Source organism: Scyliorhinus torazame, chromosome 9, assembly GCF_047496885.1.
Source record: "Scyliorhinus torazame isolate Kashiwa2021f chromosome 9, sScyTor2.1, whole genome shotgun sequence".
In the NCBI taxonomy this organism is placed as follows: domain Eukaryota; kingdom Metazoa; phylum Chordata; class Chondrichthyes; order Carcharhiniformes; family Scyliorhinidae; genus Scyliorhinus; species Scyliorhinus torazame.
Window position 1 is genome coordinate 49,889,515 of NC_092715.1, and position 19,305 is coordinate 49,908,819.

At 47.6% G+C, this 19,305-nt stretch overlaps 1 protein-coding gene across 5 annotated transcripts in view; it reads left to right on the top strand.

Annotated features, from left to right (window-relative positions):
* Positions 1-19,305, top strand: part of LOC140429185 (storkhead-box protein 2-like) — a 484,578-nt gene that overhangs the window by 393,805 nt on the left and 71,468 nt on the right. The window contains exon 1 of one of the 5 annotated variants that reach the window (XM_072515854.1): positions 7,613-7,815. The exons of the other annotated variants lie outside the window; for them this stretch is intronic. Coding sequence (XP_072371955.1) covers positions 7,791-7,815 — 25 coding nt within the window. The 5' untranslated portion in view covers positions 7,613-7,790. Of the gene's footprint in view, positions 1-7,612; positions 7,816-19,305 lie in introns of those variants that run through there. 5 annotated transcript variants of the gene reach the window in all.

The window sequence follows — 19,305 nt, forward strand, 5'->3', positions numbered from 1 at the left end:
AATGGCACTACCATTGCTGAATCTCCCACTGTCAACATCCTGGGAGTTACCATTGACCAGAAACTGAATTGGGCTAGCCATATAAATACTATGGCTACCAGACCAGGTCAAAGGCTAGGAATCCTGCAGCAAGTGACTCACCTCCTGACTCCCAAAAGCCTGTTCAGCATTTACAAGGCACAAGTCAGGAGCGTAATGGAACACTGTTCACTTGTCTGGATTAGTGCAGCTGTAACAACACTTGATCAAATCATGCTTAACGTTCTGCCCTAGTTCACGTAATCTTGCGTCCTAATTAAACCCTTGGAGTCCAAGTATCATTCTGGTAAATCTAAATTGCACTCCCTCAAAGGTCAACATAGTTAAAGAGCAGAGAGGTATAAAATGTTGGTTAGGCCACATCTCGAGTATTGTGTGCAGTTCTGGAATCCACATTACAGGAAGGATGTGATAACACTGGAAAGGGTACAGAGGACATTTATCAGCTTGTTGCCTGTTCTGGAGAGTTTTGGAGAGATTGGATCGACTGGGGTCATTTTCTTTGGGGCAGAGGAGACTGAGGGGGACATGACTGAGATGTATAAATTTATGAGGGGCATAGATAGAGGAGACGGGAACAAACCTTTCCCCTTGGTGGAAGGATCAATACCAGGGGGCATAGATTTACAGTGAGGGGCAGGAGGTTTAGGGGGGATGTGAGGAAGCGTTTTCAGCCAGAGGGTTGTAGCAACCTGAAAGGGTGGTGGAGGCAGAGACCCTCATAACATTTAAGAAGTAATTAGATGTGCACTTGTGATGCCAAGGCATGCAAGGCTATAGGCCAAGTGCTGGAAAATGGGATTAGAATAGAATATTTTTGACCGATGCAGATGCGATGAGCTAAAGGACCTTTTCTGTGCTACAGCCCTCTATGACTCTATGATCACTCTATGGTGATCTCCCGAGATGGTGCGATGTGAATCCTGCCTATTGTGGGCGAGATCACGTTTTGGCAAATCTGCATAATAAAGTGAGACAGCTGGTTTCATTTTAATGTGCAGTTTCCATTTTGTTTAATCGTGCCCTGCGTATCCTAATGTGTTGTACCCAGGGCTTTGTGTGACTGAAACATGATTTCAATACCTTCATGTTCAAGTGTTCTAGATTAGGGTTTTTCAATTTGCGAGTCGCGACCTGCAGTTGGGTTGCAGCCGGGTGTCGGGAAGGTCATGGAGCAATCGGTCGCGACGTTACTGATCGCGGAAGAAGCGCCCAACAGCCGCGACTGACTTTTATTTTGAGAATACCGGCCTCGACCAGCCTTTAAATTCGAACGATGGAGTCTCCCCGCCAGAAATGGCGGCAGAGAGCAGGCCACACGCCTGATGTCACATGCTCTGTACGCCGTGCTTTGGGCACGAAATGGAGATATTTTGTAGGTGCCAGCAATCAAGCAACAGGACTGTGAAGTACTGAAGGTGGATCATTTATAATAAAGAAGAGAGGGCCGGAGACACATACAGGCAGGATATCACAACTGAGTGAGCTGCGCAGGAGAGTCCACGGCAGGACAAAGCATTGCTGGTGTACGCTGTATTCACGGTAGCACAATGGTTAGCATTGTTGCCTCATAGCACCAGGATCCTAGGTTCGATTCCCGGCTTGGGTCACTGTCTATGCAGAGTCTGCATGTTCTCCCCGTGTCTGCGTGGGTTTCCTCCGGGTGCTCCTGTATCCTCCCACAAGTCCCGAAAGACGTGCTTGTTAGGTGAAGGGATATTCTGAATTCTCCCTCTGTGTACCCGAACAGATGCCGGAATGTGGCAACTAGGGGCGTTTCACAGTAATTTTGTTGCAGTGTTAATGTTAGCCTACTTGTGACAAAGATTATTAAAATAATTCAGAGCTCAAGGGCCTCTGGTGAACAACCTTTAAAAGAAACTGAAATCAGGAACAAAGCAGTATAAATATGATTTCTTAGCTTTGTTAATTATGCCAATGCAAATCAGGATGCAAAGCCCGTGGACTGGATTCTCCGATTCTGGGGCTATGTCCCCACGCTGGCGTGGGAACGGCCAGGGAAATGGCGCAAATCAGCCACCGATTCCCCGTTTTGCTGGGGGTTAGCATGCCGGCAGCGTAGAGCATCTGGCTCTAGCTGCCGATACACCTGGAGAATTGCCAGGGCCGTGGCCGCACATGCCTTTAGCGGCGGCCGCACCGTGCTACATAGCGGAGGCCGCTCGCTGAAGTCTTTAACAGAAATGTAACATTGGTCTCACCCCCACAACCCAAAAACGTGCAGGGTAGGTGGATTGGCCACATTTAAATAGTTCCTTATTTGGAATTTCTTTTAATGAAAAACATTTTTAAAAGAAGTGTTATTCAATGACAAAGCAAGTGAGATTGTGAGAACCAAGCTGGCTCACCTGTCGCATTAAAGGCATGCCAAAATAGTGTGTTATGAAGGTCGGCCGGCGTGGGTCACCAAGGCTGGCTGGTATGGGTCGCCAAGGCCGGCTGGTGTGGGTCCCGAACGTCGGCCATTTGGTAAAATTGGGTCCCGAGAATAAAGGTTTGACAAACACTGCTCTAGATATAAAAGCCAGAATTTCATTAGCCAATTTCTGTTTATTTTCTGTACCTGCTCATGCTATTTTAGTGATTAACATACCTGAGTCCAATTTCCTTTGGACCTTCACTGTTTTTAGCTTTTCACCATTTAGAAAATACCATATTCTATCCTTTATAGATCTGACGTTTCCCTATATTTTAGTTAATTTGGCACAGTTTTGTCCATTCACTTAATCTATCAATAACTTCTTTGTAATGTCATGCTTCCATTTATATTGCTTACAATGCAACCTAGCTTGTCGATTATCAGCAAAATTGGATATGTGACTTTCTATTTCTTTACTGTTGTGAATAAATTTGGTGAATAATTGGGACCCCGACACAGATCCTAGTGGAACACCACTAGTCATATGTTGCCAATTACAGTATCTGCCCATTATCCCTGCTCTCTATCTCCTGTCACTCAGCCAATTTCCCAATCAGGTCAATAATTTGCCTTCATTTCCATAGACTTCAATTTAAGCCAACAATCTCTTTATCTGGGGCAGGATTCATCGGTCCCCCAGCCGCGTGTTTCTCAGTGGTGCGCCATTCGCTGGCAGCTGGAATCTCTCCCCCCTGTCGCTTGTCAATGGTATGTCCCATTGAAATGACCCCACGTTGCCGTGAAACCCATTGGTGGGGGTCCACTGCAAGCGGGAAAAGTGAATCCCGACGGCCGGAGAATTCCGGGCCAGGTGTTTTCCAGAAGCCCGTGTAAATAACATTCACAGACCCCTATCCACTAATTTAGTGACCGTTTCAAATAATTCAGTCGAGTCAGGCTTGATCCAACCCTTACAATTCCGTGCCACCCTCTGCTTAATTGTAGATTCTAGTAATTTCCCAACAACAGGACCGGAATTCTACGGACAGACTTTAGAAAGATTGAAGCTATGGCTGGCAATAGCTCAAACAAAAGGAACTTCTGTCATTCAGAGAAGCTGACATCCCATTATCACTGAAGAAATGCTAACGGCCCCTGTGACTGCACAGAACAAATGGAAAGGGAATTCTACAAAGGTCATCTACATTCCATAAGCCACTGAAGTCTACCAGTCTGCTCGGACACAGCCTTTACAATCCTTAATGGTTGAAACATTAACTACGCCAAGAATCCAGACAAAGGAATATAAATCCTATGCCAAAGCCAAAGTGGAGAGGTGGGAGGTCACAAATCACACGTCACATCCCCCCACCCCACTCAAGCGGTTGAACCTGTAATATTGCCTTGTGGATCTGCAAAGCTCAGTCAGCCATCTTGCATAAACCAAGCAGCAGCTCATATAAGGGCATTGTCCAGATTTGAATGTCTAGCCCCACCTAGGCTGTTTGTTACAGGAATCTCTTCACTTCTGTATTGCCTACAAGACTAATTCACCTCTGCTTGGCCATCTCATCTTGAAAGTCTTCTTCACTGTAAAAGTGAATTGTCCAGTGTCAATTTTAGCCTGCTGACCTCTGTGAAGGTGTACACCATTGGACTTTTGAATCTGGACTCTGAACTCACATGAAACAATAATTCTTATTTTCTCTGTGGCCTTTGTCCTGTACCCCTTTTTTTTGTATTCCTCTTCTTCTGTATGAATACAAAAAGGTGGGGATGTTGCAAACCCTCTTCTCGTGTTTTGAGTGTGTGTAAAATAAACTAACCTTCTAAGTTTATCCTATCTCGAGCTTGCGATTAAGTTATTTCTAGAAAATTGGATCACACCAAGGGATTGGGAATTATACCGCACTTGCAAAGGAGATAATCAGAAACACCTTTCTGGTCACCGGAGGGTGGTGAGAGGAGAAATCAAGGCTATCTAATTTACCCCCCCCCCTCCCCCAGCGTTCGCAACAACTGTTTGTCTACTCTTTTCTGTTCTTTGTATCTTTTCCATTTGCTGCAATCTATGCATTTTTAATCTTTGTATGTTTTTACTTTTGATTTAATTTTGTCTGTCGCCCCTTTACTTGTCCATTGCTGTGCTTTCTCCAAGGTAGAGCTCTTGCCATTCAAGTGTATAAACCAATTCTATGCCATAAAAAATTATTGTTCTAAATCCTCCCACTGTCATTGTGTAAAAAAAAAAAATTTAGAGTATCCAATTCGTTTTTTCCAATTAAGGGGCAATTTAGCGTGTTAAATCCACTTACTTTGCACATCTTTGTGTTGTGGGGGCAAAACACACGCAAACACAGGGAGAATGTGCAAACTCCACACGACCAGTGACCCAGAGCCGGGATCAAACCTGGGACCTCGGTGCCATGAGGCAGCAATGCTAACCACTGTGCCACTGTGCTGCTCCATCATTTTACCCATGAACAGTTTTGCCCGGTTTACCGTAGAGACTCTGGATGTCATCTGATAGAACCTGGCCGTAACTACATCTAGAATCTAAGTAATTGTTTCACGTTTCTCCCTTTCAAACACTACGTTGAATGCAGTGATATTATGGTCACCATTAGATAAATGTTCACACAACGTTAGGCTGTTAATTATATCTGGCTCATCACTCATTACTAAATCGGATATGGCATGCCCCCTTGTTGGCCGTAAGACATATTACTGCAGTGTACTGCATTGTTGAAAGTGCTGTCCTTCAGATGAGTTGTTATACTGAATTGTTTTAAATGGTTTAATACCTGCCTAAAAATAATGCACAGGAGAATATGAGTTTAGTTTATTGGAAAAATATTTTCCAATATGTAGTGTGAGCATAATTGGAGTGTGAGGATAATTATAATGAATGTATAATTACACCACAATATTAAATTTAATTTACCAGCACACCAACCCCCAAACACTTAAAATCCCAAATTGTCGTTAAGATAGTTGTTGTACAGTTCCACAGTTACAATTAACCCTCCAGTATTCTCTCAAGTGGCTGTTCTTGGTGTGGTCGAACAGTGAGTAATGTGCTGATGTTCAACCATGGGAGTCACCACAGCAGAACCCAGTCGTGTTCTCATCTGACATCCATACATCTGCTCCAGTCGACCTGGGCGGTAAAGTAACTCCAGTAGAATACTGATACTTGCATTTATCCGCTGCAAAGGGTCAGTGCCCCCCAGATGAGCCCCGTGAGTAGAAGACTCAGGTAATTCTCCGGCTCAATGTAAAAATTGCAACAACATCTACATTAAAGGAGTGCAGCTGATAATGGGTATGTAATTCGCCGCAAGTCAGCAGCAATCCTGAGTATAATTAACCACATTTACAGGAAAGCAATGGCATAATTGACTTTTGAAAATATAGATCAAAAAATTAACACATGGGAGGAAAAGAAGACTTCATAGAATCATAGAATTTACAGTGCAGAAAGAGGCCATTCGGCCCATCGAGTCTGCATCAGCCCTTGGAAAGGGCACCCTACACAAGCCCATACCTCCACGTAACCCCATCCAACCCAACCTTTTTGAACACTAAGGGCAATTTAGCAGGGCTAATCCACCTAACCTGCACATCTTTGGACTGTGGGAAGAAACTGGAGCACCCGGAGGAACCACTATGCAGACACAGGGAGAACGTGCACACTCCGCACAGACATTGACCCAAGCCGGGAATCGAACCTGGGACCCGGAGCTGTGAAGCGACTGTGCTAACAACTATGCTACCGTGCTGCCCATACTTGAGGATATATCACATCTTTCGAAACTTCAGAACTTTGCAGCCAGTGAACTGCCATTGACGTCTAGTCACTGCGGTGATATAGGAAACACGGCAGCAGGTTTGCGTACATCAAGGTCCCATCTCACAAGCAGAGTGAGACAAAGGCCAGATAGTATTGATTAAGGGGTAAATATTGGCCAGGACACTTGGAACAACACACCTGCTCAGCTTGAATAATGACATGAGGGACGGCACAGCGGTTAGCACTGCTGTCTCACAGCACCGGGTTCAATTCCAGCCCTGGGTGACCGTCTGTGCGGAGCCTGCACGTTCTCCCCGTGTCTGCGTGGGTTTCCTCCAGGTGCTCCGATTTCTTCCCACTAGTCCCGAAACACATTCTGTTCGGTGAATTGGACATTCTGAATTCTCCCCGTGTACCCGAACAGGCGCCGGAGTGTAGCGACGAAGGGATTTTCACAGTAACTTTATTGCAGTGTTAATGTAAGCTTACTTGTGACACTAATAAAGATTATTATTATGAAGATGTGCAGGAAGGTGGGGTTACGGGGATAGGGCGGGGGAGTGGGCCTAGGTAGGGTGCTCTTTTGGAGGGTCGGTGCAGACGGTTGAATGGCTGTCTTCTGCACTGTGATTCTATGAGGCTTTTTACGTGTACCCAAGAGGTCAGATGAAGGGCTTAGGTTAGCGCCCCATTTGAAAGACAAGACCCCCATACTGCATTGGTGTGTCAGCCTCAGCCTTGAGTGAGACTTGAACCTACAATCTTCTGACTCAGAGGCAAAAATGCTAACATTCAAATCAAAATACCCTCCACAGGATAGAGTTAAGTGAACATTATTTTCTTTCCATAACAACATTGTGAATAAAAAAACGGAATCCAAACAGATGAGTGATGAAGTAATAGATCTCCAAACTAATGCAGTCATATGTTAATTGTATGTATTTTCTGCAAATGCTGTGCTATTTAGAAAGATGCGAACAGGCTCTGCTTTCGTGCGTTATTTATTGGTCAAGTCAAATGGCATTTTTCTGCAGTGTCAATTGGCCATGCTCAACTGCTGTCCTTTTCCTGATTAATATAAACTACTTCTGGGCTGTAACATTCTGATTGCCTGTGGAGAAAATGCTAGCAGATAGGCAGCAGCAGGTTATTCAGCCTGTCTGTTTATTTTTCAGCCTTTATGCAAAACTGAGTTGCTAAATTTTTAATTGTGTGACAGAAGAAAAGTGCTAGCACTCTGTTAAAGAGCAGCCAAGCCTTGTTGCCATGCCAACAGGTGCAGCAGGCCGCCCACTAGCGTGTCAATGGCCATTATTGGAAGGAGTTTTTAAACATTTGCCTACCAGATCACAATGTAAATGGTCACACCTCTATTGTCTTTATATGGCCTGGGCATGCTGGGTAAGAAGACAAAGTGAATACACCAGAAGGGTGAATTGACGAAATGCCTCAGACTCTTTTGGGGATTAAACTGCCTGTGTGGAAAGGAGAGATATGAAGGATTTTGTTTCCTTGCTGCACTAGCTGCTAAATGTGGTTGTGCTCGGGAGCTGCACGAAGATTTCAGACAGAGTGGATATGCTGGAAGGCCAGGACAGAAGAGGTGAACTGTTTAAGCTGTAACAACAGATAAAATTGAGTGATGATGTCATGTGTTTAACAGCTGCTCGTGGCTGTGGGGGTTTGAAACCTGAAAGAAATGTGCGCAGACTGAAAGCAGATAGAGAAGTCATGCCTAAATATCCGTGGTCTGGAACCGCCAGACCAGGTTACATGGAGAATTGTTTTTGTGCGAACGTGAATGCATGTGTGATTATTTATTTTCCTTCATTCTCATGTCGTCGTTTCCAGCATTTTCTGTGTGTCACCACAGGATTCCCTTTTTGCCTTTTAGAAGATTAGTAAACAAAATTGCAGTCAATCGCTGGAAAGAAATTAATTAAATAACAATTCATGTCGGACATAATTTAATATACGTTAAAGCCCATCGAGATTTAGTGATGTGTTTGGTCGGATCAGTGGATGTTTTCAGTGCATCTCACATTGATGCAGCATTTGATTGCCGCACTTAGTCCTCACAGCTGCAGAATTCAACATTCTTTAACAGCTCCTGATCCATCCAGTTTTTAAAGGACAACATTTGTTGAGACTCATACGCAGCAACCTATGTTTAGTTTTGATCATTTATAAGACGAAGCGTTTATTCTGTGAATTGATTTTTAAGTGTGGTTTTCAAGTTTCTACTAATGGAGGAGTACTGTAATTAAATAAAAAAAACAGGTCTGTACACGCTTCTCAAACACTCCTAATTGTAGCCTGCCTTCCACACTGTTCTTCAAGGTTTAAGGGCCTAGTTTGTACGTCAAAATGGCCCAGCAGATGCAAGCATTTTTTGGTGCAGGTTTGTTTTGGCACAGGTCAAGCAATGACACTATTTATTTGGCATAATATGTGGTAAAAATGTAAGCGACTGGGGATCCCTGTTGTATAGAATTCAAAGAAAACATACATAAATCAGACAAAATTAAAGTGAACTTTACCGGTAAGATGATTCCAGCAGTTGTCTTGCGGTTACGTCTACTTGAGACGCATTATTTATTTACATAACATCTAGGTCTAAAATTTGTTTTGTGGGGATGACATTGGGTAGAGATAAATCTGTCCTTTGCTACTTTTCTCTTCCAAGAATCCCGGGCACACTCGGATTATATAAGTTCCATTTGATACAATTTTGACAACATTTATCTATTTTTAAGCTCAATGATCCACATTGGCTCCAGGTTAAGCAATGCCTCAATTTTAAAATTCTCATCCTTGTATACATATCCTTCCATGGCCTTGTCTTTTCCCATCTCTTTAATCTCCCCTCCCCTGGCCTGCGACCCTCGTGATATTTGCACTGCTCTAATTCCAGCCTCTTGTGCTTCCCTGATTTTAATCACTCCACCATTGGTTATTATGTTAAGAGGTGTTACATAATTGCAATTCGTCATTGTTGTTTACCATCACTGCCAGCAAAAGACTGAACATATGGGGCGCGATTCCCCACTCCCACGCCGGTTGGGAGAATCGCCTGGGCCGCTGAAATTTCCGGGGCCGCCGGTCCAACGCCCTCCCGCGATTCTCCCGAGCGGCGGGAACGGGCCAGTCGAGTTTCACGGGCCGCAGGCCGGAGAATCGCCGGAGATACCCAAAATGGCGATTCTCCGGCACCCCCGCGATTTTGAGGCCCGGATGGGCCGAGCGGCCAGGCCAAAACGGCGGGTTCCCCCCAGCGCCGTCCACACCTGGTCGCTACAGTCGTGGGCTGTGCGTGAACGCTGGGGCGGCGGCCTGTGGGGGAGCGAGGGGGGATCCTGCACCGGGGGGTACCTTAAATGTGGGGTGGCCCGCGATCGGTGCCCACCGATCGTCGGACCGTCCTCTCTGAAGGAGGACCTCCTTCCTTCCGCCGCCCCGCAAGATCCGTCCCCCATCTTCTTGCGGGGCGGATGTGGACAGTACGGCAACCACGCATGCGCGGGTTGGCCGGCGCCAACCCACGCATGCGCGGATGACGTCCGTTATGCGGCGCCGGCCGCGTCATCTAATCGGCGCCGCTTTTACACGGGCGACAAGGCCTCACGCGGGTAGATGACGCGGCCCCGATACTGGCCCATTGTCAGTGCCTGAATCGGTCACGAACGGGGCCCTTCCGCGCCGTCGTGAACCTCGACGGCGTTCACGACGGCGCGGCCACTTCGGCGTGGGGGTGGAGAATCGCGCCCGCTATGTCTGCCTGAGCAGTGAATTGATTACAGTGGGCTGAAAATCCAGATGCCAGGGGTCTCCCAAGTGGCCAGCGGCAGACCTTCCCCAGGATCAAAGACCAATCCACCCACCGCAACCACCACCCCGAGATTACAGAGAGCAGTAGTAGCTACTGGCAACCCACCCGTCACAGGCCCAGAATCGCCAAGGGGCATGGGCCACAGGTGAGTGAGAGCAGGATAGGATTCATGGTACAGGGGATCATGGGAGGTGGAAGGGTGGCTCTCAGTGGGCCCACCCTACCCACCCCCTTCCCCGATACTGGGTCCCTCATTGTGACCAACAACAGTCAAGAGGCCCAGAAGAAAACACAGCAGGGTTTCCTTTTCGTGCTCCCTGCGCGGTGGCTGCCTGCCCACCGCTGATTGAATACTGGGGCGACGGGTTGAGGCCCATAATTAGTGGTTAATTGTACATTAAAAGGTCTCAATTGGTCCTGAGGTGCGAAGATCGTCCACGGGCATTCCCGCCCCAAATTTAATCAGGAAGGAGGCAGGAAGGCACAGTAGCACAGTGGTTAGCACTATTGCTTCAAAGCCCCAGCTTCCCTGGTTCGATTCCCGGCTTGGGTCACTGTCAGTGCGGAGTCTGCATATTTTCCCTGTGTCTGTGTGGGTTTCCTCCGGGTGCTCCGGTTTCCTCCCACATGTCTCGAAAGACGTGCTGTTAGGTGAATTGGACATTCTGAATTCTCCCTCTGTGTACCCAAACATGCACCTGAATGTAGCGACTAGGGGATTTTCACATTAACTTCATTGCAGTGTAATGTAAGCCTACTTGTGCCAATAAAAGATAAAGATTATTATTATTAAAATATTAAGACAGCAGAGTCTCACACAGCACACTTTCCACCTACAAACCTGTCTCATGGGAGGGTACTAAATTCAACCAAATATATTCACCACTACATACATTCTCTGAGAGTGGAAGGGCTTTTTCATTGATTGAGAAGGGTGAAGAAGGTCCTTCTTGAATGGGGTGGGTGGGGAGGGGGGCTTGGCCCATCTTTGGCCCTTACTACTGGGCGGCTAATATATCGATGGTTAGGAAATGGGTAGTTGGGGAAGGGTCGGTGTGGGTTTACCGAGCCTGGAGGAGTTGGAGGAGGAGTTGGGGCTGCTGGGTGGGAGTGGGTTCCGGTACCTGCAGGTACGGGAGTTTGTGCGGAGGCAGGTCCCGAGCTTCCCTCGCCTCCCACTAAGGGGTCTACAGGATAAGGGGCGTCATTCTCCGAACCCCCGCCGGGTTGGAGAATCGCCAGGGGCTGCCGTGAATCCCGCCCCCGCCAGTTGCCGAAGTCTCCGGCACCGGATATTCGGCGGGGGCAGGAATCGGGCCACGCCGGTTGGCGGGCCCCCCCGCTCGATTCTCCTGCCCGGATGGGCCGAAGTCCCGCCGATAAATTGCCTGTCACGCCGGCGTGCATTCAACCACCTTTTGAACGGCGGGACAAGGCGGCGTGGGTGGGCTCCGGGGGCCTGGGGGGGGCGCGGGGCGACCTGGCCCCGGGGGTTGCCCCCACAGTGGCCTGGCCCACGATCGGGGCCCACCGATCCCCAGGCGGGCCTGTGCCGTGGGGGCACTCTTTCCCTTCCGCCTCCGCCACGGTCTCCACCATGGCGGAGGCGGAAGAGACTCCCTCCACTGCGCATGCGTGGGAAACTGTCAGCGGCCGCTGACGCTCCCGCGCATGCGCCGCCCGGAGATGTCATTTCCGCGCCAGCTGGCGGGGCAACAAAGGCCGTTTCCGCCAGCTGGCGGGGCGGAAATTCCTCCGGCGTCGGCCTAGCCCCTCAATGTTGGGGCTCGGCCCCCAAAGATGCGGAGCATTCCGCACCTTTGGGGCGGCGCGATGCCCGTCTGATTGGCGCCGTTTTGGGCGCCAGTCGGCGGACATCGCGCCGTTTCGGGAGAATTTCGCCCAAGTTGTTGTCTAAAACAGGAGTTGGGGAAGGGAGGGTCTTGGAAATATACAAGGAACTGATGGAGTGGGAAGGGGTTCTAATTGGGGAGGTGAACAGGAAGTGGGAGGAAGAACTGGGAGGGGAGTTGGAAGTCGGGTGAAGGCTCCGAGGAGAGTCAGTGCATCCACTTTGTGTGCTAGGCTTTGTCTGATCCAGTTCAATGTGGCCAACAGGGCTCATATGACTGTTGCCTGGATGAGTAGGTTTTATTGAGGAGGTGGAGGACAGGTGTGGTGATGTGGAGGAAGTCCTATGAATCATGTACATATGTTTTGGGCGTGTCCGAGGTTGAGGGGATTTTGGCAGGGATTTTCAGATGTCATGTCAGAGGTCCTGAAAGGGAGGGTGACTCAGAGTCCAGAGATGGCAATATTTGGAGTGTCGGAAGATTCAGGACGGACGGACGGGGGGGTGGGGGGGGGGGGGGGAGGTGGAGAAAGGCCGATGTTTTGGCTTTTGCCTCTCAGCTGGCCCGGATTCGGATTTTGTTGGGGTGGAGGGACTCAGAGCCTTCAATGTCGATGGTTTGGGTCAGTGACATGGCAGGGTTTCTTAGGCTAGAGAAAATTAAGTTCGCCTTAAGGGGTTCACTACAGGGGTTCGCTCGAAGTGGCAGCCGTTCATCGACTTCTTCAAGGAAAATTGGCCATCAGCAGGAGGGGGCAACGGGGAGGCATGGAAGTGACGAATAAGGGCAGGGAATCTAATGTATGGGTAGTTGGGGTTTAGGGATAGGGGGAGTTGGGTGTGTTATTGTGGGGTTTTTGCATGTGTTGGATCTCTCTGTTCAGAATGTTAAAACGATAAATGCCTCAATAAAATATTTTCTAAAAAAAAGAAAAAGTCATTCCAATTCTCGTTAAGTGAAAAACTTCCATATCTGTCAGACCTTTAAGGTAGTGAAACACTCAAAGCACTTGTTTGGAGAATTATCAAACACATTTGAAATTGCGCTCCATAATGAGATATTCGGCTGGGAGAAAGAGGTCAAAGAGGTATGTTTTAAAGTGTGTTTTAGAGGAGAGAGTGTTGATGAGACAGAGAGAGGAAGGGAATTGCAGTGTTTAGGGTTCAGGCAGTCGAAGACAAAGCCGTCAGTGATAAAGTGATGAAAATTGGGGATGTGCAGGAGGCCAGAATTGGAGCAACACAGAGATCTTGGAGGCAGAGGAGGTAGCAGAGAAAGGGAGGGGAGGCTATGCAGGGATTTGGAAACAATAGGTGGAATCTTCTATTCCCCGAGGTGGCGAACTTGGAGGCAGGAAGGACAATTAAACAGGTGGGTTGGTAGCATATCTGAACTCCGCCCCTGCCAGAATTAGGTTGATGGGCCTTCTCACCTGCCATCAATTAAGACCCTTAAGTACCCAATTAATGAACACTTTAAGGACCTCTTCTCATCATGGCTGGTATTAACCTAGCTCCAGGCAGGTCTGTCGATGTGTAGCCCACAAGACTGGTAAAAGTGCGCCTGTCACCTGGTGATGAGGGGGGTCCTTCAATCAAAGGCACTCAATGCAAAATCTAGGGCATAGGTGTTGGGAAGGGGGTTACCTGTTGAAGCCACCTTCTGCCCTTGCTTCTCAACTCCCTGCCTCCTCTACCTATGAACCCCTGCCACCGCTCCCCACTCCCAACTCTTACCTTTCTCCTGAGTTCTGGAACAAGGCCTGTTGTTGCAACAGCAGCCACTGCCTCCTCTGTGGCTCTGCCGGCCACAGGAGCTGCCGGCCACAGGAGCTGCCGGCATGTATTGGCCAGCAACTCTGGGCAGGTGAGGCCTCTGCCCCTGGGGACTTGATTCTCGAGGAAGGCCGTCTGGTGACCCCGGATCTGCCTGATTAGCATAAGATCTGTCGGGCCTTCCAAAGCAGAGGTAACATGCGTCTCCCTCCAACTCTCCAGCTGGCAAGTAAGGCCCTCGCCATCAATGGGAGATTCTACCCAAGAGTGGGGTTTCGATGAAGTGATTTCTAATCCTGTAATCAATGTAGGCTCAGTGAGCACAGGCGTGATGGCTGAAAGGGATGTGGTGCACGGTCATTGTGCATTTAGTTTGCACAATGTATCTTGGAGATGTGCTTCCTATTTTATTGGTATGAGTATGATTACATTGGAGAAATGTGTGTCAAAGGATTAGATCATAGAATTTACAGTGCAGAAGGAGGCCATTCGGCCCATCGAGTCTGTACCGGCTCTTGGGAAGTGCACCCCACCCAAGGTCAACACCTCCACCCTATCCCCGTAACCCAGTAACCCCACCCAACACTAAGGGCAATCTTGGACACTAAGGGCAATTTATCATGGCCAATCCACCTAACCTGCACATCTTTGGACTGTGGGAGGAAACCGGAGCACCCGGAGGAAACCCACGCACACACGGGGAGGATGTGCAGACTCTGCACAGACAGTGACCCAAGCCGGAATCGAACCTGGGACCCTGGAGCTGTGAAGCAATTGTGCTATCCACAATGCTACCGTGCTGCCCAGCTGTTTCTGGATATTAGGCAAAAAAGGGTGCACCTTTACACTGGTCACATTGGCTCGATTTGTTGCCCTTCATTGATGGGTAGCTACGTTAGGGTTGAAGGACAGTTGTGCTGAGTACGTTTCCATGAAAAAAGCTTAGAGAGGCCTTTTTGGGGAAAAAAACATTGCTGTGTAAGTAAGGCCTGCTAAAAGCTCCTCATAACATCATTCTTCTTAAAATGAAAAATTACGAGATCGCATCCTGTTTAAAATATTTTTTTAATAAATAAATAACCTTTATCATTGGCGAGGAGGGTACAGACCATGAAAATGATGGTCCTCCCCAGATTTCTTTTTGTCTTTCAGTGCCTCCCCATCTTCATCCCGAAGGCCTTTTTCAAGCGGGTGAATAAGATTAATTTGGGCTTTGTGTGGGTGAGTAAAACCCCGCCCGTGAAGAAAGTGTTGCTGGAGCGCAGTCGGGGGGAGGGTGGGTTGGCACTGCCGAACTTCTGCAATTACTACTGGGCGGCTAATATAGCCATGATTAGGAAGTGGGTAGTGGGGGAGAGGTCGGCATGGGAGCGGATGGAGGCGGCGTAACACAACACAATGCAATACAGTGCTTTACCACATTCGCCCCCTGTTAAAAAAAGAGTCCAGCGGGGGTGAAGTGGTCTTAAAGGTCAAGTCTGTCTGGGGCCTTGACCTTCCGCCGTGATCGCCTCAGTCCCGGCTGTGGCGTGGGCACCGGTGCCGAGACCTGCGTGTCCGGGAGTGTGTTGTCCTCTTCTTCACCCAGTTGTTGAGACGGTGGAGGGGGGTAGAGGGGTGCGAGCCTTGATGAAGTGAAAAAAACAGGTGACCCCCGGGTGACAGACGCCATTGTGGAGGGCCCGGAGTCGGTCTACCTGTGCGCTGGCACATGTACCGTGGGATAGGGCATCTGGGGGCTCATTGAGCTTCCCAGGTCGATACAAGATATTGTAGTTGTAGGTGCAAAGCTCGATCCGCCACCTCAGAATCTTGTTATTCTTGATCTTGTCCCGCTGTGTGTTATTGAACAGGAAGGCAACCGACCGTTAGTCAGTGAGGAGAGTGAATCGCCTGCGGGCCAGGTAATGCTTCCAATGTCGCACAGCTTCTACGATGGCTTGGGCTTCCTTTTTGATGGAGGAGTGTTGGATTTCGGAGGCATGGAGGGTTCGGGATCAGAGGCCAGGAGGCTTACTGTTTAGTGTATTAAATTGATATGCGTCAATGAACACACGACGAGTGATGAACGTAACTGAGGCTTTAATACACTAAACAGCAAGCCTCCTGGCCTCTGATCCCGAATTGGATCGGAGGCGGAGACTAGCCACCTTTATACATGAGCCCGAGGGACGGAGCCACAGGCAGAGCCAGCCGGGACAAGCCCAGGCACGGAACAACACAATACAATGCAATACAGTGGTTTACCACATTCACCCCCTGTTTTAAAAAAAAGAATCCAGCGGGGGTGAAGTGGTCTTAAAGGTCAAGTCTGTCGGGGGCCTTGACCTTCCGCCGTGATCGCCTCAGTCCCGGCTGTGGTGTGGGCACCGGTGTCGAGACCTGCGTGTCCGGGAGTGTGTTGTCCTCTTCTTCACCCAGTTGTTGAGACGGTGGCTGGGGGGGGGGGGGGGGGGGGGGCGGTGTATGGGCGGAGGTGGTGGCGATGGTCGCTGGGGTCAGCAGATGCAGTATTCCAAAGGGGCGTTGGGGGGGGGAGGCGGATTGTTGTTGTATGGTTGAGGTGCATGAAGATTGGGCTGGGGAGGAAATGTTTATTTAACTATGTTGATGTCATTGTTTATGTTACTGTTATAAAAATGTTCAAATACCTTAATAAAATATTATTTTTAAAAAAAGAAAGAATTAACTCGCAGGAGAAGTGTTTAAGGCTGAGACCAGTGCAATATGATAGAGATGCCTGTTGGGAGGACAGAGGCAGCCCATCATTTTGAGGATGCCCAATTTGGCAGTAAAGTCTTGGGATTGAGGGAAAGAGAACAGGACAGGGGCTAGGATGCCTGCAGCCTACAGTCAAGCCCCACTGAAGACAAGCTTAAAAGTGAAAATTTACATTTTTAATGGCAGCTCCCACTGATCCCTTCAGTTACTGGCTAGGCAGCTGAAGCACCTGAAAGAAATATTGAACGGGGCAGGTAGAGTGCAGCTCACTATTTTCATGGCGAGTTCCTGCGGCACGCATAACCCTCCCCCCCACCCCCACCCCATTGATGTAAGCAAAGGGTCCATTGCTTGTATTAAGCAGCCACTAGAAACATGCCAATATCATCTGATCCAGTATGGCCATGTGTGCCATTCAGCCACCTTTGGGATGTGGGTGACAACATTGGGAAATTGATGCCTTGTGCTCCAGTCTATTTCTGAAAGGTGGCACAGTGGGATATATTTCTACCCATTATTCCTTCAGTGTCGGCATCAAGACCCATAAATTGCATGCACGTATCCTTCATTTAATAAATTCTGTAGCTCCTGGTTAATGATACAGTAAATCTTGGGTTCAACTCTTTATCATTGAGTGCCCAATTTATTTATGACCTTCAAATGAGATGCTAAACCATAGACCTGTCTGTTTTCCTGGTTATTTAGGTTGATGTTACTGATCCCAGAGCACAATTCTACCTTTGTTGATTTTTTTTCTCCAGAAATCTCAAACTGTTCATGTGGTCAAAAGTTTAAATATTTATGGACATGTACGGTACCATAAATCTGATAATTTAATGACCGACCATGAAGCTAGTTTATAGCTTCATGTCTTTCCAGCACTTTAAAAGTGAAGAATATGCGTACATAGCCTCCCAAAGGATCAATGTATTACACTTGGAGTTTCACAGACCAGGAATTTCCAGGCTCAATTACTGGTCTCTGTTGTGTTGGCTGATTTCAATGTTGTATCATTTTAGCCCTTAGTTCCCCCCACCCCACCCCCTTGCTCTTGAAACCCTAAACTTCAGTAATGTGTCTTAGCCAGCCTCCATCATGTACAAACCAGAATGCATTCAGAATATAACAGCCAATGTCTTCACCAATACAGTCCTTTTATTTCGGCCTATGCCAAGCTGCACAATGTCAACAAATGGAGTTTAACATCATTAGCCATACTTTCAAATCTTTCCAACAGCCTTGATCCATTGTTTCACTGCTTTCTGCCACCCAAGTCTCCTTTTGTGGACTCTCTGTTCCTCTGATACCAGGTTACTCTTGGCTCTTACTCTCTCCGCTGCACCATTGTTGCTGCTCCTTCACCAACAAGATTCCTGTCGTCTTGAGGAATCCCTTCTTCAGGAATCCCTGGCTTTGTCAGCTCTGTTAGTTATCCTAAATTTCCTGAGAACCTTTCTTTTATTTTAATTTTAGAGTACCCAATTCATTTTTTCCAATTAAGGGGCAATTTAGCGTGGCCAATCCACCTACCCTGCACATCTTTGGGATGTGGGGGCAAAACCCATGCAAACACGGAGAGAATGTGCAAACTCCACAGGGACAGTGACCCCGAGCCGGGATCGAACCTGGGACCTCGGCGCCGTGAGGCAGCAGTGCTAACCACTGCGTCACCATGCTGCCCTTTCCTGAGAACCTTTCTGATGAACCATCACATAATCGGTATCCAGCAGGATGGCAACGATAGCTTCAGTGACCACGGAATAGGGAGAGGAAGAATTGACAAGGGATCCCATTCACGATTGCTGTCCTGCAAGTGTTGCTTGCAATGCATGTGCCTCAATGCTAGGAGATACCTGAGTCAAACTCAGCTCTGATGCTCAGATTGAATCGCGGGTACTGTGCCCAGCCTCACACAAGAATCACCAATTTTGTTGAAACTCTGACTGACCTGAGTTCCCGTGGAGCTGTGCCCCAGCAACAGTTACTACCATCATGGAAGGAGGGATTTCATTAGAAATTGCAGAGTGAAAGAAGCATATTTTTTTTGATTAAATATAATTCATTAGTTGTGAAATGTGGCTACCCCACTAACATCCAGTAACAGGGATGTATTGCTTCCTTCCAAAACCGCCAATTTAATCATGGGCAGAATTTTCATATAGCCAATAGGGTGGGGATGGAAAATATGGCATGGTTTCCCGTTAGCTTCCACATGGGAGAAACATGGTCGACGTACCCGCCACGGGACTTCGATCCAGTTGGGAGAATTCCACCTCATATATTTATATTTACACATTATAATGGAGATACAAATTTTGGCTGGTTCCATGAAAAAAGTATTGAAGCCAATTATTTTTAGAGCATGAACTTTAGAGGTACTTTTGGGGCTTGATGGAACAGCAAATTAATCTCAGTCCCCACACATAAATAAATTATGCAAAACAGGCACTATTGAATGACAAAAATTTACTCAGCGCTTCAAACCCCATGAGTGTTAAAAGTAGGCCTTGCATGAAGTTGGACATTTAGAAAACTAGCCTGATTAGGTTCTCCCATGTTTGTACTGCAGAATTTTTGCCTTATGGAAGTAAGGAGGGCATTATGCTGCAGTTAACACTTGGAACACACCAAGCGCAGTACTATGAGAAACTGTAACATCAATATTGATACAGCTGTATTTGTTACATGGAGGTGCAGATGAAAATACAGATGATGTATTTTAAGCTTTGTTAAAGATAATTTGTTCATTCTTATTTAATTACAAAAAGAATGTCAGGAAAGGAATTGTCATGCATATTGTACATATTTAAGTAATGAGCAGAGAGGAATCAAACATGCACAACATCCCACTACAAATTAAATGAAAGCTTGGGTACACAGGATGCTTTTTATGTCGGTAAAGCCACAGATAAAAA